Raw genomic sequence first — 25269 nt, 5'->3', positions numbered from 1 at the left:
GGCTGGATCATTAAGAGTTTTCAGATGCCTAAGACCTGTTAAAATGAAATCACCCTTCACTTCCACCTTATCAGCACCTCTTATTCCATCTGAATATAGTGCCAGGGGTGGAAAGTCAAATCTGAGCAAACCATAATGTAAGTAGATGAATACAAAACCCCACAGAACCACAGTGAAACATCTCTGTACATAACTTTGATTGTGTACTAGTTTTTAATGCCTTTCATAGTCTTCTGCAGCAGATACAAAATACGCAGAGGTGACAACCACTTCAGCTGTAGTCTCACCTCCTTCCCAGCAGACTCATCCTTGCCTCTGCAGGCAGCATCATCTGCTCCACACCCGTGCCTTGTAGGTAGCCTCCTTTGCATATTTGGTTTTTTTTCCAGACCATAATGTTTATTAAAAATGACAGTGGTTTTTTAAAGAGGACCAGCATAAAAATCCATCACAGTAGAACTATGTTAATGATGGTACAGAGGAGAGCAGAAAAGGAGAAAGCACAGGCATTTTAAATGCCCCATGGAGCCTGAGGTTTGCTAGCACCAGCACTCGGCCAAGCTGAGTGATCTGCTTGGAGTAATTCCCCTCCCATGCCCAAAGCGGGACTTTTATTTAATTAAGACTTCTAAACAAACAAACAACCCGCCCCATGTATTATGAATCAAGGCATAATAATAGTCTTGTTCTACCAGGAATTCCTCAAAAACCAACCCTCCAAACCCATCACACCAGTCCTGTTTCATTTTTCACATATGAGCTGGCCCAAACTGTAGGCTCACTCATGCCAGAATGAGCATGGCACCAGTAATCTGTAAGGAACAGAGCTTTATTTGGCTTCCCCTTCTATAAATCCAGTGTTTTAACTGGTTCTTACTGGACTGGCACTGCCGTGACTGAGATCTGATTTTGTTCTTCAATTTGGACAGATTCAAAGTGAGCTCACTGCGAGCAAAATTACAGCTGGAAAATAATCTTTGCTAGTTACCGCAGTGCTGAAAAGCCAGCTGTGTTTGCACTGCAAAACCAACTGCAGACCTACTACTGAGCAGCAAGCATAACATCGAGGGGCACCATGCATCTTTCAAGGAATCACTCTCTTATGCTGTGCTGAAAAGCTTGAGTAAGCCAACTTTTCGCTATAGAAAAGGAAAGTTCTAACAGGAAAAAAGTATCAAAGGGAGGCCAAATTCTCACTGCCATTTGGACATTGGAGAATTTGACCCCTGAATTGCAAATCAAGCCTGAAACAAATATAAAAATAACAAATGCATAGGTAGGTAACAGTTATATACAGTTATGTATGCATATATGTACATGTGTGTGTGTGTGTATATATGTGTATGCATTTGTGGTTTTATCTGGTTTCTATTAGATGGTCCGCTCTTTTCCCATCTGTCAAAGCTGCGTCGCCTGTCTTCTAAAGCACTAGCCTGGAAACTTTTAGACATGTGCTTATCTTTAATTACATGAGTAGTTCCCCAAGTGCTGATGGGAATACTCGCGTACGAGGGAAAGAGGGTTAAAGTGCAGATTTATTACAGACTCTGACTATTTTCCAGGCTGTGTTTGTGAAATAACGGAGCAGGAAGGATTAGAAAGCTGGCAGGAGTCCCAACTCTCTTACAAGCAGGACAACAACTGTAAACATTGAAAAGATCAGATTTGGGAGTAAATCCTCCATCACACTGGTAAAGTGACAGCCCCTCTGGAAAGACTGGGATAAATCTTCTGCTGCAGTAAAACACTTTGTGGCACCGTGCAGCACCTGACAAATGTAAGAGGTGACTAGGGCTGGATGTGTGCTCTTGCTGAGAATGATAGGGCACTTTCCTCGTCATTAAAGCTATCCTGTAATATTCCCAAAGCATCCTTGGGATCTGGTGGCTAGAACAGGAAATGATTTTTTTCATCCTCAGGGAATTCTTGCAGTGCTATAAATGACTGACTGTGCCTTTTTCAATCAGGACAATGAAAACGTAAAAAGGCAATCTTGAGGTGAGTTTCAAAATATATTTCTGATTTGAGTGTTTTGTTTCATGAGCCTATTTTTCAGTAATCTCATCCTGATTTTTCTGAGTTGATAGGAAAATATGAAATAACTTGTGTTTCTAAGTAAAAGGCATTTCAGTGTAAAAATAGAGGGCTTTTTTGTTTAAAACTCACTGCAACAGAGAGGTCTTGGCAATGTTGAAAGTAAAATTAAAGTTATATGGAAATGGGCAACTCATAAAATACAATTCTTTTTTGAGCAGTTTAGGGGTTGTGTGGTTTGGAGGAGTTTTGGGTTGGTTTGGTTTTTTTTTTTTCCACAGTTAGAAATCTTAATCTTGCCAAAATATTCTTAGTGTACTTTACTTTGGATCCTATGCTCCATTTTTCAGGAGCGATTTAAGTTTGTGAGCTTGCTTTTAAAAATGGGTCTCTGAGACACCTAAGGACACACGACTTACTTACTTACACTCTGCAAGGTAACGAATGTGCTTGTCTCTCCCAGACATCGATGGGGAAAGCTCACAGTGCTTCCAGGTGCTGCCTTTAGAGCGTTTAACGTGCTTGGCACTTTGCAGAACCGCACCTGAAGCACACAGAATCCGAGGGTGCTGCACAGTTTGCAGGGCTGGGTATTAGCACTTTACCCCTTTGGGCCTTCTGTACAATATATTATTTATGAAGGAAACCCTGACTAATTTAAAGTATGCAGTGCACGCTGGTGCTGTTGAATTGCAGTCGTTGAGTGGGGGAAAAGAGAAGGAGGAGGTAACCACAACTGTAAGCAGCCATAGTTTTTAAAGATGTTTTAATAAAAGGGCATAGGCAAAGGCATTTTTGTTGCAAATGAATACCAAGAGAGGGGCAGTTTGCAGTCCCACCGCTCAGTAGAGTGTTCCTCCCAGAGCTTTCCCAATGTCAGGCATGTGTGTATATTTTTCCCTCAGTTGAAATAACAGCTCCATCCAAAGGCATGGGCTAAAATAGGAGACTGGTCTCCACCGGCAAACACCTGGCAGCCGCAGAAGACTCCCTGCCTGGCCCCATAAATACCACGCTTGTATAACTAGTTGTGGCCAGATACATACACAAACACCGCAGTCATTGCTGAACCTCAGCGCTGGAGTCGGTGTCCATCACTTTTAGTGCTCATGGTGCTGCGCCTAGACCCGTGCCCTGCCTCCTTGCTCCACTTTTATCCTCAGCTCTCCCCTGGGTCCCAGACGGCATCAGCCTCGCTCCCTCCCCTTGCCATTTTCTTTGCGCCTCTTGACACGGCAGCCGCAGCTCGCCTTTTGGCTCTCCGTGCCCAAGCTTTCGCATCCTCCCCTGCTCCTCTGAGAGCAGCAGCGCCTGCGGCTCTTGGTGGTCTGGCAGGAAAGATGCCTTCGCCCTAAGGTGCTGCCCGTCTCCCCCATCCTGTTCCCTTCGCCTTCGGCCTCAGCAGCTCGTGGAAGAGGAAGGAAAGGCAGTTGCAGTCGGCTGGTGGGGCCGGGGCGCGGTGATGCTCTCCCCCAGCCCCCCGGAGGATGCCTGAGCGCCGCGTTGCCATAGCGACGGCTCCCGCGGCTCCCTAGATAAGGCGGGCGGGAGCATCAGCCGCAGCCCCAGCCCAGAAAGGTCCCGCTCCAGCCAGCCCCGACGCCGAAGCGCACCTCCCCTCCGCCTCGCACCGCTTCGTAAGTACTTCATCCCCACACTGCCCTCCCGCCCGGGTGGCTTCTTGCCTCGTCCTTTCCTTTTGCTTCTTTTTTTTTTCCCCCTTTAGCAGCCACCACCAGCAAGGCAAAGCGCCCGTGTCACCCGTGGGGGGTAGCGGGAAAGCTCGGGGTCCCCACTCTGCGGGGAGCGGGCTGGGGATGGGCCCAAGCGGGGAAATTTGGAGTGCGACCTCACTGAGGCCGGAATGCGTGGGATGGGGTCGTGGGGAGGAGAGTGCTTTAGAGGCAACTGCTTCATCTAACTTTAACTGCCGGGACAGTTCACAGCGGGTAAGGCAAGCCAGCAGAGTGGGATGGGTATCAGGGCTTCCCATTCCACTGTAAAGGGTTGGCACGAAGGGTTAATTTATATCTCAAGGAAATAGACTTTGTATTCTTGTTGTTGTCTCCAAAGACAAAAACTTTGTGACCAGAACCTGCGCAAATGTATCTTGCATTTTTTTGCCATTGATCAAAGTTTAACTGCTGGGATTTTATTCTTTTTTTATCAAGTTTATGGGAGGTAGTAGGAGTCAGTCCACAGCCCAACTTGGGTTTTGAACTAGCCCCCAGAAGCACCCTGGCTGTGAGAAGAAACTGCTCCCAGAGCATTCTGTGGGGTTTCTGCCTCCGTGCAATTAGTAGCAAAAGTTTTGGGTGGAGGGAGACACCAGGATCAGGCTTCCAAATACTTAAGTGTTTCCTAAGAAGTTTTAAATATGCTTTAGAAAAATCAAAATCAGACTAATCTGACAAGAATGCCTGGAGAGAGCAGCCCAGTGCCCAAATAACTGGAGAAGAAACTCTGTGCGGTAGCATGAGGCTGTCTTCTGTGCCCAGGAAGACGTCACTCCACTCGAGTAACGTTAAACATACAGTAAAATTCATAATGAAAAGTTTGGCACGCAAAGCAGGAACACCCAGACTTTCTACTTTTAGGGCATCTATTTTCTACTCTGACTGCAGTAGACGGGTTGCCTTGCTTTATCCACAAGATTTGCCCAGGAAGCAGTTGTAACGGGGCTGGGATGGGAGCGGGGTATGGGTGAAGGTTCGTATTTGCTGGTAAAGGAGCCAAGGCTGCCTGCTGAGTGTAGGTGGAAGGAGGCAAATGCAGCCAGGTGTGGGACCACTCCCCTCGGCCCCTGAGCTGTTTCAGGTGAGCTCTGTGTTGGGAAGGTGGGCGTAAGATAGCTACAGCCAGATGATAGTATCTTATTCCTTCTTTACACATTGGTAAATGACTTCATGCAAATAAGGCACCTACTCGCACTATAGGACCCTGCCGAGGACGTGTGACAGAAGGAAGGACAGGTCTATCTTTGCCTCCCACGTAGGTTTAGGGAGGGAAGAGAAGAGCAGGTAAGGAGGCTGGGAGCCTGCCTGGCCCTCCGTGCTCATTGCAACAAGTCAGAGAGGGCCAAAGCAATTAAAAATAATTTAATAATCAAAACCTGTCAGGAGACCATCAGCGTGCACGTGGTGGGAGGAGACGCACCAGTCTTAAAGGGCAAACCCTGGTGCCCGCGCAGCTCTTTGGGCAGGGCGGCGAAGCGCTGCCCTCAGCGTGGACCGGACTGTAGCTGTTGCAGTCCAACCTCTGTCTCGTGTCTGCATGGGGCAGCACACTTTAAGATATTCCCACTTGTTCCCATTTCCAGCTGCGAGTGCATCAGTGGCAGCAAGACCAGGCCCTGCCTACGGAACTGTGGACAAGTACGTGTGCGTGCTGGCCCAACCCCAGGGGCCCAGTTGCCTCCGTTTCTGCTCTTGAACTCTCCTTCTCTCAGCTCATAGCAAAAATATGTTCTTATGAAATGCTCTGGGTCCAGGAGAAGATAGGTACATAGTGTCATACGGGCTTCTGTGGCAACTTTATTATCAACCTACCAAAATAAATACTCAATAAATTCAGATTGCCTGCTGCCATCCAACAAGGATGCTGTCAAGATTATTTTTATTTATGTAGCATCCATTTCAACATGCCAATGGTTTCTTTAATGATTATGCACGTCCTGCAAACTAGTGCATGTTTTTTTCTTCAGGGATTTTGTGAATTGTGGAAACAAAACATTCCCCTGAACAAAAAGCCAAAACAAACCAAAAAAAAAATAAACATACTTGTCGACAACACCACATGGTCTACTGAAGTCCTCAGAAGCACAGAGACTTTACAAAGGGTCAGTTCAGAAATTCTAAGTAAGTATTCAACATACAAGGGAATGACATGCATGTGTAACAAGTCATGCCCTTAATGCACAATGGTGAGGATGATGCCCACTTAGCCCCTGTAAACTTCAATAAGAATTGCAGATCAGAAATTCATTTCTCCATCTTACAGGTAAGAATGATCGCATAATGACGACTTATTTGAGAACTGCGTTGTGCCTTGAGGGTGGATACAAATATACCTAACTACCTAATTTCCATGTAGCTGCATAGCACTTATGACTATTCAAATCCTAGGAAAAGACAAGAAATGGAGATTTAACTTTCCACTATCCAAAGCCATTTCTGTGCCTAGTTCAGGATCAAATGAAAAAAGTTCAGCTCTTTAGTTATCAAAGCTTTAGCTTTCTATCTTGCAAGGTAGGTTTTTCTCATGAGATTTCAAGTTGGTTTAAATGTCACATAATCAGACGGCCCCAAAAGATTTACATCATTTTGGTAGAAATACGCGAGAGTAGCTTTGCTGAGTATTCCCTAAGCTCTAGCCTGATTACTTGCGACAAATATCTACATTAAACCAACTGCGCATTAAAATAGTAAACCAAAACTGGTTCCTTTGTCCGTCTCTAGGCAAAATATTTTTACCTAATTGAAGCCTGGAACTTGTTGCATTGGTGGACTTTTTTGATGGAGACCCACAATTTAAGCAAAGAAAGGAATCCTATTATTTTCATGCATTTGTGTGGTTTAAGACTATGTTAGTGAGTGGTAGGAGCTGTACATCACCTTTTTCTGGATAGCTTTATTTGGGCACTTTAATCAGGCATATACAGCAATTGAGAATTCTGAAAAAAAAAAATTAGAGTGTGCTTTAAGCTACGTAGAAATCCAAAGCTGATATCTAGAAAGTGAAAAAAGTTCAGCTATTTGTCATCTGAAGCACCATCTCTTACAAGTGTATATGACAGTGACTCAGCATGAGAACTCATACACATGAGGTTGAAGTAGCTTTTACTCATACCTGCACTTTTCAGTCTGCCTTATCATTCCTTGCTCTTCTCTGTCTGTAAGTAGAGCCAATCCTATTGAATGCTGAATTTTTTTTACGAGGAGCAAATGCAAAACTATGTAGGCAAAGCTAGAACTTCTCTCAACCTTTAGGGAAGCATTTAAGGTGTGTCTATCAATCAGCTCTGTCTTTTCCCAAAAGTAAGAAAGAGACTCGAGGTGACTCCTTCAGACACATATCTCTGCAGGGGGGGTGGTACAGCCTAGCTGCCTTGTACCAAAGTCTCAGGCTAAATGACTATTGAATCCTAATTCATATGGAAAAATCTATATGCATTTCAGGAAGTGTCTCCTGCTGACTGTGATTTAGAGCTCCACTGTAACCATTACAGTTGCACAAAGGATGAACGTGGATCATTATGTCAAGAGAGATATAACAGAGTGCTAGAAAAAACCCACCATTCTGTAAATAGCGAGCATTACCTACCAAGGTGACTGACAGCAGCAGAGAGCGCAAACCGTGCTAGCCTGAAGGCTGATGATAGGAAAAGAGTTGCACTTAACACGTGAAAATCCGAGAACGCGCTTCCATTTGTAAAGGTGCATTAATGACTTCATACAGTCCCCATAGCAGTCCTCCTTCCCACGTGGAACGTTACCGGGGAATCTGTTTCTTTAGTGTCGGGAACTGATTTTAGTGGTTTGGGAAAGCATCATTACAATGCTGACATACACCACCTCCCCTTTGAACACGACCTCTGTGTGTAACGCACAGAGACAGGGTGTAACAACACTCACAGCTACGCACGTTGTAGGCAATGTATAGACACCCAAGATACCAAAACTCGTGATACATTTTGGTAATCTTTCTCTTATTCTTTTGTCACACTGACTGTCACAATGTGCAGCGTGGAAACACTTTTGTAAGCAAGGCAATGCTGGCTGCAGGGCAAATTTAAAAAAAAAAATAAAGTTGGGGGTGTCAGAAGTTAGGCTGTAAAGCCATATTCTAAAGCACTGAAGATGCCAAGGGCTTGGCATCTGTGACTGTGAAAATGTGAAGACAGATCCAAGAGATTTATTTTAGAATATTACTTTTCAAACTGCTGTATTAAGAAAAAATAATTGAAGTCTCTCATAATCCATATACTCGCATATACCAATCCTACATTAAATCTTTTTACACAGCTAAATTTCTACTAGGTGAAATAACGCAAAGAAACAACTTAGTGAAATCAAACCAAGTTAATCATATTTTATAAGGCATTTCCAGTCAGTGCAATTTACTACCAAATTTACTTTTAAATTTTATTATCTACCCTCAGCTTTTTTGCCTCAAGACCTGTTAAAAAAAAGTCCACAGTGTCCGAAATGGTATCCCTGATTTTACTGAAAACTTTCTAAACAGACTACCCTTCAGAAAAGAACATTTTCCCTACAATCATATTTAGCCAGCGTGCCCTGATGAAACCCATTAACATCAAGTGGCATTGAAGAAAAAAACACTCCCTCAAATCACAAAATGCAGTGTGAGCCTTCATGTGGCCAGAGAATAAGATTTGTTTAAAATAAAATTATGACTGTTTCATTTTAAGCCATAGCTATAACTTACTTATACAGTGGATAAACAGAGCAACCATACCATGCTAAGGTGCATTCAAAGATTTCTTTATGCAGGATCTTCCCAAGTGGAAGATTATTTTTTCTGTAAATGCAAATGAAGTCTCCAGGAAGTTTAATCCTTTAGCACAGATGTGAGTCTGGACTGGGACAGTTCTGCAGTGAAGAGCCGGCGGTCGAACCCCTTTTCCAGGCCTGACTCAGTAAGGTATTTAAGAATTTGTAGAATTTTACGAATTTTTGTGAATTTTGAATACTGAAGGGTATGGGAGTTAATCTCAGACGTCCATTATGAGTCAATGTTCCTGACCTTTACTACTGTCAGCCAGTGTTTCTCCCCTTACTTTGAAGTCACTGGAGTTTAGGACGTGTTTTTCCATGCCCTGAAGAATTAGCTCAGCGCATGATTATGAATGTGACCTTTTATATTTTGTTTGGCAAATATTTATGTGACTGGATTTTGCTTGAGGATTAATTGTTCTTTATATAGACGCAAGTTTAGTCACAGAAATGAGGTTAAATCCCCTACTGTTCGGTTTCTTGTTGACAAACCACCACTGCAATTTACAGAGAAATAATATAGGTAATTTCTTTACCTCCAGCAAGACAAATACCAAACTCCAACAGCACAGTCTCCTATTTTCCCATCTTCCTTTTCACTGTTTTTTCTCCAACTGCCTTTTCTTTCACCTTTCTCTTTTATTTACCTTTTCTTCTCCACCTCCCCTTTCTTCCTCTGTTTTTTCACAATTCCTCCTGTTTTTCTTCTACTATTCATGTTGTCTCCTGTTTTTTTTGCTCTTCCTTGTTGCCTTCCTCCTCCCTACAAGGAAGTCACAATCTGCTCTTATTCTGCGAAAATGGAGAACAGAGGTTGTGAGTAAGAAACTACCACAGCTGTTGCTAGCTGAAGGGAGATACCCGGATTACTCAGTCTGCACCTTCAGGTTGAAGGTTTTTGTGTTTTTTTGCCTTTAATGTTGCTCCGTTATTCTTAGGGGTTTCTGCTAAGCAGCTGTAGGAATGATTGACAGTAAAAAAATGGTCTAATTTCCTTCTTTCTGTGATAGCATCTGGGGTGGTCCCAGAGTGCACCAGTCCAGGATCAAATCTCAGCTTGGGGGATGCTGCGGGAGCTCAGGTAGGAGGCTGGGCTCCAGGACCCCCTGCAGTTGTGAGTAAAGGGGGGTAAACCAGCCAAAACAGCAATCCAGTGAGACCTACAGAGCACGGGCGCTTAAACAGCTTTGTGGAATGGGTTCCCATGCTCTTACCAAGGTGATGAGTTAGTCTACTTCATGCTGGCTTTGGGGTCTGTGGACACCGGCCATCTTTCAGAGGCAGCACTCATACCTGGGTCTTCAGGGGTATCCAAGCTCTCTTAGAAGAGCTGGACTTGTAAGACTAACAAAACAGCATTCGTAATTAAAGTTAGATTGTATGATAAACACCAAATATGATCCTTAGTTTACAGTTGAGAAAAAATGGAGAAGAAAATCAAAACAAAAGATCCTATTTCCTAGCATTTACTTTGTGTATATGATAGCACTTTCTGCATGATCGAAGTCAGTATTCTTCTGTAGAGCCAATGTATTTCCCATGCTGGTGTGCGTTGCTTACAGCAAGGTAAGTGGAAAAATGGGGTACTGCGTGTGTGACCAAGGCATTGAACAAATGCATCTCTTAGCACGCGTGAGCAAAATCAGGCCAGCAGACTGCATGACAGAGAGCAGCTGGAAGACAAGGACTCCTCATGACCTGGCATGTAACACCGATATGTCTGGTTTATGTCATGCTGCTGCTTTTTTTTTTTTTTTTTTTGGTGTAGTAGCTTCAAAGGAGGAGAAAAGCCCATTTCAATGATGTCAACAGAATGTGTTCAGCCACTTGATATCCCAGAAGACAGACTGGACAAGCGAGATTCACACTGTAACCATTTAGGTACGTGTTATTAGGTGATGTCATTGCAGTAATTAGAGAGGTGTTGTCTTCACATCATTAGGTCCTGTCCAGTGCCCGTTTTTCCCCTCCAGCAACACAACTGAGCCCTCATGAAACCCGATAGATTACACCTTCTGCTGACACTTCTGATGCCAGATGGAAAGGCAAAGAATGTTTTTCCTGCATATAAATATTAGCCGAAGCTCTAGAGTGAAGTTAATTAAAGAGGAGAAAGGAAAAGAGTAATTGTTCTTTTCCCTGGTAGAAAAAATAGAGCAGTTTCTTCATTTATACCACAATAAACTGAAACCTAGGATATAGCTGAGCCTTCCCTGAACACATTTTCCATATACGATTTCAGTAAAAGATTTCAAACATCCCTTTTGCCTCCACTGGGGCGGCTTTCTAAATACTTTTTCTCCTTCATCGTTGATCTGTTTCCTCTCTTGAACCTATTTCATACATAACTTCTGCACTGAAAGTACCAGAGGCATCTTTGCTCCACTACGCTCTTAAATACCAGACTTCATACTTGATAGATGTGTTTTTTGCATATTCATGGTCTTTGCCTCTACTTCAAATGCTATTACTTCACTCCCACCTTGCAAAATTGTCATGAAGATTTAGCAACCCAGAAACAAAAATCTATTTGCTCGTTGTTACCCTTGTGATGGTAATAATGAAACACAAATGCAATTTCACTGGCTTGTCAAAAAAAAGTGTCTCACCGCAGGCAAGCACAATTTTATAAACTTTGTTTATCTGGCCTGCAAGGAAGGTATCCTTGTTCTGCCTCTGCCACACAGCATTCCTAGCCAAAGGCGCCACTTTTTTACAAGTGCTGGCATACCAAACATAATTGTTCCATAACATTACCTATTTAAATAAGTACAGAATGAGTCCCATTCCACAGTCAGGAAACTGAGGCAGCGGGAGGTTAAATGAGCTCAATAGCACCATGCAAGAAGCCTGTGAGGGCCAGAAAAAGACCCCACATCTTCCAGGGACTTCACCCAGCAGTCATCCTTCCCATGTCTACCTGCAGGTTCGCAGACATACGGCTGCCTCAAATAGTATGAGCAAGCTCAGAAGTAAGTCCCATTGTGCCCAAGTCTGGGGTGTGGGGGACCCAGCTCAAGCCAAACAAGCAGCTTTTAAGAAATCAAAGCATTGGTGTGCATGATGATACTAATGACAGGCTAGATTCAATATTTTCAGCTTGTATAAGCACTCAGAAATGCAGATCCTTGCAGAAAAACTGTGCTGACCGTCTGAGTCATCTGAGTCAAGGCTTGCTTTAAGAGAAAACAAAAAATCCAGTGTAATGTTATGTAAATCAAAAGTGAATACCGACTGCTCAGAGGCTCTGGAAATAAAGCCAGCTCTTGAAGGGAACAATATACTGGCTCGGTTTACCAATACCTCAGGCTGACCCCCCCCACATAAATCATTCCTGCACAAAAGTGCCCTTGTAACTCTTGAAGACACAGCCTGCACAGTTAGCGCAGGACGGAACAGGGATGGCCATGGGACCTCTGCACACGATGGTGCAGCCTTCCCTCTGCCATGTAACCCACAGCTGCCCACAACTCTCTCCCTCTGCTTTATGTCTACCACCTACAAAGCAGAAGGACCACCTAAGTCACTTGATTCTCACGTAGTGTGGCACAGAGACCTCTTGTACTGACTTTCTATTTAAGAGATGTTTCTCCACAGGCATTTTAATCCACTTGGATGAAAGCAGCATTATTAAAGTTTTTCTTTTCACCATCTGGTTTATTATTTCCCCTCAGTTTCAATTTCTATTAATCTTTTTTTTTTCCCCCCCGCTCAGAGGATCTTTCAGAGCAGCTGATTAAGAGCTGTGACCTCAAAAAGAAACCAAGAAAAGGTAAAACCATCCAGGCTTCCCAAAACACTGAACAGGAGCAAAAAAAGCCAAGGAGGAAAGATACACCGGCTTTACACACCCCACCACCCTTAACAGGTGAGCAATACATCTCTTGACTTTGAAATCCCAATTCAGTTGAGGGGCCTGCATCTGGGCAAAGGTCCAGAGACCCCTCGCTCACTTATGTCCCCTTGGAGGGGGGCAAGAACGCAGCCCCACACCCCGCGCGCCTGGGAAGGCAGTCAAACAGGGAGGCTGACTTTCTCAAAGGCATTCCCTGTTAGACGAAGGGTTTTCTCACAGGGTCTGGGAATACCAAGGTGAGCGGGTGCGTGCTCCTGAAAAACATGTTCCCTTGGAGCTCACAGTCTTACTGCCTTTACACGATAAACTATGTGTGCTTATCTCTAGCTGCTGAGCCGTGCTAGATGCCCAGATTTGATCTGGTCCAAAATCAAAAAGGATCCAGTTCAGCCCCTGCACTTGCTTGTGCAACTCCTACCCAGCGCTCAAGGGGAGGCTGAACGGGAATAAGGCTGGGGGGAGACGGGAGAGACACACAAGCTGGCTGCAGGTTGCTCCTCCTGGAAATCGCAGGGCTCTTGTGCTTACGCAGACTCTGGCAAAGGGTGGGTGTTTCAGGAAGCCAGAACCCACCACAGCAACAAAGGGGCTCCTTGTGGGATGCTCCTTGCTGCTGTGCATCTACAGACCTCTGAAGCTCAAGAGCCAAATGCCACCAACCTGGGGAAGGGAAGAACGAGCAGGAGACTGCCACTGAAACCTGACAATCTTCCAAGACCAGCAGTGGGAATAAATGTTTGTCGCTTCTCTCTGCTAACAAGCACTCCTTGTTGTGCTCTCTAGGGAGAGAGCTGTGCTCTTGTATCCACTGCATTGAATTTTTCTTCCCATGCTGCACACACACAGAGGAGTTAGCCAGTAACTACTTGCATGGTCCCCTGCGTACTCGCAACAATTCACCAAGTCAAAAACAAGCAGCTGGGATTTTCCAGTATTTGTAATCCAGATATTGAACTCAACACGTTTGACTCTGTTCAGCTCTCACATGTACCTGCCCCTCAGCAATTCTCTCTTAGGGAAGACTGGCTCAGAGGCTGGAGAGGAGCATTTTGTGCCCACAGTAGCCATATCATAAAGAAAACAGAGCTTCACTGGTTAAAATAGGCCAGTTCTGTGTGGTCACATTGTCCCCAAGCAGAGGCTTGAACATCTGTATAATTAAACTACTTTTATAAGATGTGTAAGCTTCTGGAATCGAAGATTGCACACATCTTTACCATGATTTCTGATGGGCTGCAGTTTAGTCCATGAAGTACAACCAGAAATCAGGTGTCCTGATAGCATCACTGTCTATAGCCTATGGGATATAATTGACTTGGAGGAAATGTATACCACTGCAAAACCTGAAGAGTAGGTACACCATGCAGAACAGATCATCCACTCGTGCAGCCTTACTTCAGAGTAGTCACTGGGAAGGTTACACAGGTGCAAATGTCTTCAATGTGAACAAGGCTGAAGGGGCATTTTTCTTTTTTTTTTCTTGCCTGCAGGCATACTTTCAGACTTTTCTGATAATCTGCTGAAAAGATATGGTATCACAGAGAAGCCACAGAGAGAGAGAGTGAGTCCAGGCTCTCAGATCACCGAACTGGAGCAGAAAAAGCCCAGGAGAAAAGATACACCTGCAATACACATCCCACCCTTGATAATAGGTAAGAAACGTACTTAGGTAAAGGTGCTCGAGAGAGGAAGCAAAACGTGGCTACTGTCAGAGGTATGCTTGGGAGGAGGCTGGAAGGAGGTTGTTCTGCCCAGTGTACTTCGCAGTTCCTGTCGAACTGGACCTATTTGGTCAAAGTATGTAATAGCAGCGGTGGCTCATGGAAAGTCTTTTCCGTATTTCCTACTCATGCTTTTGGGATAGAAGGGAAGGGGAGTAAGAGAAGACATAAGGTCACTTGATTTTCTCTTGCAAACATGATCCTACTTTTGCGAAGGGCCAACGACTGCCCTGCTTTTCAAATTGAGTGCATGCAAAGTTTTAGGTCACCAGCACTAACATAGCTCACGCTGCCTCAAACAACCTGGAGCAAAGCTGTCCTGATTAACCTCCTCTTAACTCCACAGTCCCTATCATGCACTGGGGAAACCAAGCTGTGATGAACTTCTCATTAACAGCACCTTAAAGACAGTTCTGTGCTTCTGGCATAATACACAGTGCGGCAGCTAACTTGCTTGGTGACCATATGAAGTCAGCCAGCCATGTTTTTCTCCTAAGACCCTTTGTTTGATGTGTTTCCCACATTCCTCTATCACAGAAGAGCCTCAATTTATCAATATTTCTAAAGATCTTTGAAGATGTAAAGCACTGTGTAAATATTAACTCCCAGTGCTAGCTAGGGGTGCAGGAACTAGTGCAAGTTAGTATGCTATGCACTAGCCCTTTCCAGATCACAGCATGGAGCAAAAATTGAATGAACTGATGAATGAATCAACAAAAAACAAACAAACAAACCCCAGATGCAAAACTAGTGCGAAAAGTGGAAAACACCGTTCTCTTGAGAACCTCTCATATGAACCAGTTCTGCTGTGGGCTGGCACTACCGAGCAGTGAGAAACACTAAATGAAGACGTCCTGAGACAGATACTTTGGCCCCGAGTGACTAAGCAACAGCTCAGTACATCAGGCACCTGAGTTTCAGGTACACTTTGAATGGAATTTCCTGTACACCTAATAATTACAAGGTGTGCAAATGGCTTCACTAATCCAAATAGGCACCTGTGTTTATAGACATCTCCTTTCTTTGTGAATCTGAGCCTTCATAACTGACTTAAATATTTTAGAATTTTTTTCATTTAATCAGCACAAGGCTCCTAAAAGCAGAGAGGAGTATGACTAAGTTTGCAGGATCATGACCGCAAGCGTGGTGAATACTAGTGCCTTGTATATTGATCTGCCTAAGGAAAATACATTTTTTATTTGTTCACTGAACTCAAGCATCCCAAAGGCTTGCAGCATCAGAGCTGCTGTGAGTGAGTCACTGGAAATCTGGTCCAATCATTTGCTGGGGGAAATTAAATCGATCATACAACTTCTGAGTCCAACTGCAAATGCTCCACTTTTTGAAATATTTAAAACAGAGCACTGATAATGAAACACTCATATAATTGCTGGAGGAAATTACCCAGCAAATTACCTGGAATTCCACATGACAAATAAATTAGGTAGGAAAAAACCCACAGTCTTTTAGGGATTGATTCAGAAACAGAAGCAGAGGCAAAATTTATCAAAGCATTTGTAATAAACATTAGTGCTGTGTATTATACTTGAAGCCTACCCTTCCCATGGACCTTGGAAGAGAGATGAGACATTATTTTGGTCAGTTCAAAAACAGTCCCAAGAAAAGTTGCCTTTGGCCATTTGCAGCACCTTTGAAGATGCTTTATGTCCTTTGCACTTCAGGGTATACGCAGAGAAGGAGAATCTGAAAGCGAAACACGTTTGATAGAAATCAAAGACAAAATGTGTGACAGTGAAGCTCTTGTTTGGTTTGAATGTAATTGCTAGCTAAGAGGATGCAGCAAGGGTGAATTATTTTCTTGACCTGTCTCAACAGTCCAGTTGGTTGGATTAGCATCTAGTCACTTAATACTTCATGTTTCTACCCTAGCTTTAACTAGCTCAAGTAGGCACTTAAGAGAGAAATAGGAATCATTGTAAGGGTCTTCATCTTCTGCCTCCCATGAAGACTTCCTCTTTAACTTTTAATAGTTTTCAAAGCGAAAAGAAGCTAATTCAAGTTACATGGTAACAGAAACATGTTATAATCCCCAAATGATTTGGTAATCGAAAACTCAAAACGGAAGAGCACAAAAAAGAAAAGTGCAGTAACCGTCAAATGTGTGACAAAAATCAAACTGTGTGCATTTGCTGTTGGGAAAATGATAGAAAGTAATGCATTTTTCAGTTGTTTTCAGTGTTTTCAATTATACCTCCAAATATATCTCCAATGACACTTTCTTGCCTACTGGTGAAGCCACCTTCCAGCACTTAGCATGGATTCAGAGCAGCCTGCTAGATGCTGCCTCTCCCTGCAGACAGCTTTTCCAGATCTGATATTCTGCGTTCATTTTCTAGCGATTGACTGCCTGTGGCAGACTTGTGTCTGTATCGGGGCAAAGTAGCCTATGTGGTTGAATGCCTGAATTTCATTCCCTCCCTACTCTAAGGATGAATATTTTCTTTTCAAGCTGCATACCAACGTACAGCGTTCTGCTGGGTGAAATTCGCCAGCGGTGGCTGCATGACTTGCTATGAAAAAGTGACTCATTGTGGCTGAGGGCTGGTCCCATATTTACTACTTGTTTACTTTCAGGGTTATCCCATCAGGTAGCAGACAGAGCACAAACAAACGGAGCTCTTGCGGAACTGCTGTGCAAAATAGAGCCTGAATTATAGACTCGGAGACCTGAGAAGCCCTGGCAGGGCTACATGCGCTAAATAAATATAGACAGGCCTTTCTTTCCCTGTCTCCCTGTTACTGGCATTGCTGCGGTAAGCAGCACACTCAGTACCACGTGTATCCCTTGCAACCTGCTAATGAGGATTGTCCCCATTTCTAACATTGTCCCTTCAGATCCCTCCCTTCCAGATGCCAATCCAAAAAACTCCACTTGTTTGTAGTAACAGAGCTTAATTACCAGATTATCTTTTTAAGCAGCTGTCCACACAAATAGCTTTGTTCTAAATGGAGATAAAAATGGCAGCTGTGTTATCTCTCTCCATTTTGACCAGCTGGTTATGAGCACTCTAGGAAGGTTCCTCTCCTTCTTAGGTGGCCAGAGAGATTTTCTATCGCAAATAAAAGCAAATCAAACAGACCATACAAAGCGATGAAAATCAACGTATCTACTGGACGGCCATGATCCAAGAAAGAAGTAGAATCAAAGTGTGCAAACACCCAAGGGGGGCTGCTAAATTAGGATCTGAATGTTACTGTCTGCAGGAACCCATGGCTACCTGTTGTCTGCAGAAGGAGACTAAGGAAAGCAGTTCTTAGCCAGCTTAAATGTCTAAGCCTGGGCATCACAAAACCCTCCCCTACAAGGGTCTGACTTCTAAATGTATTCAACCTTCAGACTCCTACTGAAGTGGTGCAAATAACATTGTGCCATGTGTGTACAAATAAGCCATGAGCAGAGGTCTCCTCCAGTGGCCAGCTGCCCTTCAGTCAGCCAACACCTTGGCTTTCTGAAGGGATTATAGACCAGAAGACAGAACATAATCACAATTCTAATGGCTTTTTTTTTCCCTCTCACATGACAGTAAATTATTTGAATCTGATCCAAAGCCCATAGTCAGCTTTGGGACACTCTATTGCCATCCCCACTTAGCAATATATTCATTTAACTGAAGGATTTCTGAGAGCTCTTCAGGCATGTGGGTTTGAGCAAGAATGTAAACTACGTGTGTAAATACGGGAACGCGGTTCCTGAAATGTGGCTGCTTAAGGTTTCTTAATCAGATCAGAGATAACTCGTAGTAAAAAACACAGTTCCAAACCTTTATTCTCCCTCATGCCCTAGAAAACTATTTAAAATAGCTCCTTTAGGATAACATCAACCCCTCAGTAAAAAATCTCTGAGTGATGCAGGAGAAGTACAGCAGTTCAGTGTCACCTCTTGCCCTTTTCCAGTGCAAGGGATGTGACTGGAGCACTCCAATACTCTTCCAACCCAGCTGCAGGAGTTGTCCTTAGGCAGTCAAGTGGAATTGGTGCCATCTTGGTGGTTTTCTGATTTACAACCCAGGAGAAGTGGTTTAGATCTAGGTGGCACCTGGCAAATGGTTGATGTAAGCCAACTTCTTCTTCTGCCTATGTTTAAGCTTCCTAAAAGAAGCTCTCATGTCTCTGGGAGCCTTTGAGGTCCTAATCTGCAGCTAAAAATTGCAAGTAGTTGCAAGTTCTGTTGGGAAAATATGACTATGTTGTATTTCTACGCTGCTTGCTTTAGCCAGATCCCTTGGCAGATATTAACAGAACAACCTACCAATCCTTAAAACAGATCTGCGGGATGAGCTGCATTTCATAATACACACAGCTGGGAAAACAGAGAGAGGGAGGCTAAGTGATTTACTTAAACAGTAAACAGAGAAAGACTCATTTACAAATGTTCCCCAATTCCAACATCCTGCTCACTCCTTTAAACCCAGAATTGCCAAACCACGTTCAGTAAAGCACACTTTCTCCACAAGTGATCAGTGGCATCGTATCAAAGAGAAAAATCCTTTCCCTGTGTTATAGAAATAATTCTACCTAAGACATCCCATTTGTATCCTGTTTCCACTGTTTTGCATTAAAAGGCCGATTTTAAAGGCACATAGTCCTTGAGGTTGCTAGTGGTCCATGGTCAGGAAACTTAATAACCTGCAGCTCTAGGCTACGTCCTTCTCTGAGCTTTGAATCCTGAACTCTACTGGAAACGTCTGGAGTTCATCAGTCACCATTCGTTGATGCATCATCTTGCTATTGATTGTGGTAAGCATCTGGTACGCTACTGATGTGGGTCCAGCTGAGAGCTGGGGACCTCTGCTTGGCTGCTACCTTCCAGCTGTCTCTAGCATCTCCTCTAAAAAGGCTAGTTTATGTGCTATAACCAGGCCATCAGAGTTACATAAACATACTTTTCCTTCATCACTTCGTAATTCAAATAAGAGAGTGGACATGATCATAAAGCACAGCTTTATTTAGCTTACATTCCTGATCTCTTATTCCTGAGTTTACCCAAAAAATAGGTTAGCTGTCATCAAATGTTCCATTGTAGCTTCACATTTTAAGCATATTTTAGTTATGTTTTCCTCATTCCTCAAATGCTCCATGAAGAAAAAACAACAACAAAATTCCACGCTTCCCTAAAAAAGCTTACAACCCAAACCCCAAAGACAACAGAAAAAAACCCAAAAAAAAGGTCTGTATTTGTCTAAATTGTCTATATGAATAGAAGTCTGGGTGGGGAATATTTACATCCATCTCCATAAAATGGCATAAGTCTTTGCAGTTAACAATGGTGGTTACTCAACTACTGCTTGAACAAATGAAGTCCTTTGTGTTTCAACATATATTAATTCATGCCTTCCAGTTTATCTCATGGTCCCACTGAAACCAGATAGTTCACAAGAACTGCATATAAATGAAGCAGGAGCTAATTTAAATGAAGGGGGGTATAGGTTAATATTTTCATTAATTCATCACCTCTTGAAAAGACTCCAAAGTTGAAGAAAATCTTCCTGTGTGGTATTGCTCTATTTTCAGAGCTCATCAAGACTGAAAGCCTTCTCTGTAAGAGGGCTTTCGATGCAGAAAGAAGCAAAACAGGTTGGTTTGACAGAACAACTCAGCTGGCTAGCACAGACTGAGAGCAAACAGCAGGAGACCGAATTAGGGAGAGATTTCGTTGGTCTCCACACAATGGTAACCCTCATCCTGATTTTAGACTATGTTAACCTCCACACCAAGGAATGTGGGCATAAAATACATCTTACAGGTCACATGCTTTTTACTGGGAACAGGCACAACCAACACAACCTGTTAAAATAGGAATCAAGAACATTTTCTAACTAACACATTGCCCTCTCTTCACTCAATTAATTTGATTTCCAATAAAGAGAGCAGTTACAGTAATTATGATACCTTGATATCACATATAAGCCTCAAGATCCGTAAGGGGTGGACTTACTGTTTTAAGTGTGAGAGAAAGAGAGACAGAAGAAGGGGGGAGAGGCAGATATTTGTGGAAAGTATGATCCACAAAGTATCTCTGTAATAGAAAAGGACTTTGGAAGAAGGAAACAGTTATACGTGGAAAGATACTTCACATAGCATACCTACAGCTGATGAAAAGGTTTCTGGAATCCCCGTGGTGTGCTCGAACTGTGAAATCAAATTCCTTTCAATATCATGTCATATTGTTCTTTGGTGCTTTTGTGATAGGGGTGAAGCTTTATTTTTCTTCTAGGATGGGTAGGCGTCAAAGCTTGTTAAGATCTCAAACCTCAGCAATTCATATACCGGCTCAAAGCCTTCAGTAACATACCTGAGCGTTTTAACATCGCTCGTAATCCAGTTGCTTTTGCAATTTATTGATACTATATAACTTCAGCAGGGATGGCACTTGGCATGTGGGTATTCTAACATTTGTCTCTTTTAGCATCTGCATTTGCAGAATCTAAGTAATATTGCTGTTTACATATAGAAAACAAGCATGCATACACATGTTCACATAAACTGACTCAGTCACAAAGACCAGTCGCAGGATTTATTTCATCATGCAAGCTCTTTTCCTTTTTTAGCTTCCCAAACCCTTTTAAGAAACAGGTTCCCAGTGTCTCTGGGAACTTCAGTGTCTCTTTTCACAGGTCGCAGAAATACGCTGTATCTAAGAGTGCCTGATAAATTTAGCTAGAAATGCTGTGATCCAATTCTAGTTCATGAAATATCAGGAGACTGATGTGCCAAAAATAAATGAGTAACTCCCATGATGTTGGAAAATGATGTTAGGATCAAGAAATTAGAGAGGACTGAAAGATTCTTCTTATCCTGATATTTTCTAAAGAAGAAGTAATATTTTAAATAAACTCCTTTTTTTCCTCTCTCTCTTTTTTTTTTTTTTTTTGTATGTGTCCTTCTGTTTTTAAGGCACTAAGCTGCTTACAGAAGAAAAGCAAACAGTGATTATGGAAGATGAAGAAAAGGATGGAGACACAATCCCCAGTTAAGATTACAGTGATATTTCCAATAATGCAGTGTAAATAATTCTGGGTCATTCAAAGTGGCAGCACATAGAAAAAACAGTCCTTTCATTTTTATAAATAATATTTTTCTCAAGCATGCACTTGAATTTAAATTATCTTCAAGTGCTTATCTGCATCTCATGAAATCCCAGCAAGCATCATAGGAGATGATGACAGAAATTTCACTCACACGTGGGGCTGGAAGGATTCTCTTGGTTTACTGAAAGCAGCTTCCCAGGACTTTTGTCAATGAGGAATCCCCCTCAGATCAGATCTAGCTTTGTGCAGCGTGGTGATAAGGGTTAACACAAAGGACTGCACCAATCCACTGCACCAGGCACTAGGTACCAGAGCGCTTGGTAGCAGAGGGCCGTAAAACGTAACTCATGATTCCAATCGCATTTTTCTCCTGACTTTTCACCTCATACGTCCAGCTTTCCTCTGCTGCAGTAACACCGACTGCAGTGCAAATTCCCCTGGGCAGAGCTGATGGGATAGATGGAGGGAGTGGGAGGGCAGGAATCAACCAGCTCTGGAGTCCCTGAAATGCAAAGCAAATGCTTCCTCTGCCTGTATCTGCTCATGACTTGTATTTGTGAGGAGAAAGAGGTGGATTTACTGTAGTACTAAAACTTATAGCTAAGGGCTGTCTACACTGACACATCAAAGAGGACGGAGGGCAGAGCTCTCAGAAGAGAAACACACGGGAAGCGCAGCGCCTGCCTGTTACACCAGGGTCGACTACTGATTTTTTTTTTTTCCTTTCAAAGGTTTTATTCCTGGGTTGGTGAAAGATAAACTAGTTGGATAGTTGATCCTTTTCCTCCGTATTTTTTCTTTTGACATCTGCTTTTTAAACTGAGTCCTAGATTGTCAGTTAGGAGAGGCCATAAAGATTAAAAATCACAGCGGGAGAGTAAAAATTGAGTGAAAGGAACAGCGTTACTCAATAGTATACACATACTGCAAGGTGGAACAGCACCACGCTTTTTGTTTAATAGTTTACCTCATTGATCCAATCAAGAATTGTTTTCACAGCCAGCTACAGCCTTCAGCACTTGTACAAACAGAGACGGGTACTTGTAGAATATTATACAAAATAGGTAGAACCATGTAGTTTTGTGCTTACCTTAATAGCTCTGTGCGCTAGATGGAGCAGCACTGCCAGCGGTTAAAGATTATCTAGCCTGGCAGACTGAATTCAGTTATCTTTTTAACACCCTTAGGCAGACAGCTGAGGAGCACACTAGTTTGGACTTCATTTGCCACAGTGACTGACCCAGCATCTTTCATGAGAACGCAATCCATTCGCAGATATTCAGCTTCAAGTTGTAACCAACAAGCTTATAATAAATAACCGTGTATTAAAGTGTACAAGAGGCCAGCTATATTATTAATGGGATGCCTGATACCTAGGAGGTGTACTTTTTTTTTATCCTGCTGATCTATCAGTGAGATGGGATAATATTTAAAATATAATCAATCAATAGTTCATACAAAAACATTCATGTCAGGCACACAGTAAAGTATGCCACAGCAAGCACATGACAAGAAATACGTGTGATTCAAGCCTAGCTCTACCATTGAAGTTGGTGAACATTTTCAGTGCACAATACAGTAAGAGTGAGAGCGTGGAGTCCTGAAAACATTCAAATGAACATCAGCAATGGATTAACTGTGAAAATGTACATGTTTAGACATGAAGACCCGTAACAACACAAGACAGGATGTGACTGACTTCACTGCTCTGAAGAGGATTTGTTTCCAAGCCTGGGGAACGCTGACACAGCTTAATATGAAAAAAAAGAGCACCCTTTAAGCCTAGCACTATATGTTCTTCGCCAAAGAGGAGTTATGGTCCCAGTGACATCTCTGATGGCACAGCAGCCTAATTTACCATCCCTGTGTAGATCAACTTGAAGCCCAGCCATAAAAATGCCGCAACATACATCATTTGCTGCAGTTCATTTAAAATTGCATATTCATAGCCTGGTAATTCAGCATTTACTGTTTTTCCACCCAGGAGCAATGTAAGCAACTAAAAAGTAATTTTTCACTTGATCAATTAAGTAAATAGCAGTTTTTGCAATGTTCCTGGAAAGCAGTGCGATGAATCGTTTCTCAAAGCTTTCACCTGCCTCATTGCACTCAGTGAAAGTGTTAAATGTTACTTTATTTGGGAATAAGGTAGGAATTTTTTTGAAATCATATAAACACTGCCCCTTCCCCCAGAACAAAGCCTTTAGGTGCTGTAGAATCATGTGTGGACTGTACAACGGCATTAATGTGGTTTATTGGGATTATTTATTGTCCTTCAGGCACTGAACTCTCCCTTTAAGATCAGATAGTGCTAAAACTGCACAAATTGCTCTCCTAGGCAAATGGCTGGAGTTGGTGTTTTCTAGGGCAGAAATGCTTTTGTACTCAGTGTCCCCAAAGGTCCCCCATGGCCATTACAGCAAAAACGGAAGGAAACGAAAGCAGAGAAAGAGGCTAAGCCTTTCTGTAGCACTGTTAGGACTGGGATGCTCCTGACAGAAGTTGCTTACATTGTCTGCACATAGGCATTGACTGCTTCAGGGCCTTAGTAGCTGGCTTGCATTCAGATATTTAGCTGGAACTGTATCTCACCCCAGAAGTCTGCACTGGGCAGAACAACCAGTCCGAGGCCTGGCGGGGAATGAAGTGTTTCAGTCAGTGAATAAAAGACTGACTGCAGTCACGAGGTTGTTAATGGCTAGTATTTTTGGAGCGAATTCTCAGTTAACCTCTACCTAGAAACTAAGGGACAGGTCTCCATTTACAATCGGATTGGGACAAAGGGATTTAATGGCCTTGCACTTTAGCGACTTTCAACTGAGAACTGCAGAAAGCCCATCACCCATCTGAAGGGGATGTAATGAGCATTTTTGTAGTGCTAAACATGAGGTCCATAGGTTAAGTGATTTGCCCAGCTAAACCCCAGCAGAAACAAATCCAAAGCAACATTCACAATACTATCACTAACTCACAATATATTCACAGATAAAGCAGCATTTGCATACATTGAGATTAGCAACACTTAAGACTGAAATTTTGTGTGGTTGAAATTTGGTCTTACTGGTTAATAAATTGATAATTGTACAATGCTTTGACCACTCAAATTAATAGATGTGTTTAGATATAATAACAGATTATCTTCCTGCATGTCCTATGCCATTCCTACCTTTAGAGATTACATTTTGTACACATGACCTTACAGATTCTTGTATGCAGAAAGACTGCCCAGCAATTGCATCTACAAGTGAAAATCAAAAATGCACGACAGTGAAGCACGTTAGAAATTTTGGCTTCTCACTTGTATTTAGATAATTTAATAAACACATAATATTCTGTTCCTTACATCCCCCAAAAAAGCCATGACCCTCTGAAGAGTGAGGTGGTGCAAACAGAAATACGGTATTCTGGAAATGTAGTTCTACAAAGAGAAAAAGTGAACAGTAAAAGCCAGTTTCTACTCCATGATACCAGCTCCTGGTCCTGTGGGAGGAACCCATGTCAGTCTGTCAGACCCAGGAGCTCTGAAGGGAAGCTTAATCCATCCTTATACCCGACATCCTGAAGAACCCTGAAAAGACACGGATTGGAGAGATGGACAAGGAGCGGCAAAATTAGAAAGCACATTCCAGAAATAAAAGAACTGCTTTTGATGGACCATTTGTGCTTAGTTTTACAGGTGCAATGATCCTGTAAAATGCAAGCTGTGTGTTTAAAACCGCGAGGCACATTGCCAGGAGCTTTGCATTTTTCCAACCTGCAATGTCTTTTCCAACCTTCAAAGTAGGTTTTAGGCCCTCAGGCGGTCTTAGGGTCTGAGACAAAGTTACAACTATCCCAGGTTTGTTTTTCTGTATTCTGTTTAGCCTGGAGAAGAGAAAGCTTAAAGGGATCTTATCAACGTATATAAATGTCTGATGGGAGGGAGTAAAGAAGAGGGAGCCAGGCTCTTCCCAGTGGCACCCACTGACAGGACAAGAGGCAGTGGGCACAAACTGAAATACATGAAATGCCACTTACAAGTAAGGAAACGTGGTTTTACTACTGAGCACTGGCACAGATAGCCCAGAGGGGTCACGGAGTCTCCATCCTTGGAG

General features: G+C 42.9%; 1 protein-coding gene across 2 annotated transcripts; it reads left to right on the top strand.

The window, feature by feature from the left end:
- The first annotated feature begins 1978 nt into the window (after positions 1 to 1978).
- PPP1R17 (protein phosphatase 1 regulatory subunit 17) lies at positions 1979 to 22609 on the top strand. 2 transcript variants are annotated; one of them, XM_059818875.1, is made up of 5 exons: positions 1979 to 1998; positions 10318 to 10430; positions 12265 to 12417; positions 13896 to 14057; positions 21042 to 22609. In XM_059818875.1, the coding sequence occupies exons 2-5, from the start codon at positions 10349 to 10351 to the stop codon at positions 21119 to 21121; spliced, it is 477 nt and encodes a 158-aa protein (XP_059674858.1). In that variant the 5' UTR covers positions 1979 to 1998; positions 10318 to 10348; the 3' UTR covers positions 21122 to 22609. The 2 variants fall into 2 exon arrangements, with proteins under 2 accessions (XP_059674858.1, XP_009816998.1); XM_009818696.2 differs by lacking the exon at positions 1979 to 1998 and adding an exon at positions 3631 to 3671.
- The last annotated feature ends 2660 nt before the right edge of the window (positions 22610 to 25269 follow it).

This window comes from Gavia stellata, chromosome 6 (genome assembly GCF_030936135.1).
Source record: "Gavia stellata isolate bGavSte3 chromosome 6, bGavSte3.hap2, whole genome shotgun sequence".
Lineage (NCBI taxonomy): Eukaryota > Metazoa > Chordata > Aves > Gaviiformes > Gaviidae > Gavia > Gavia stellata.
The sequence above is the reverse complement of the archived record's forward strand: the minus strand, read 5'-3'. Positions and strand labels throughout refer to the sequence as shown.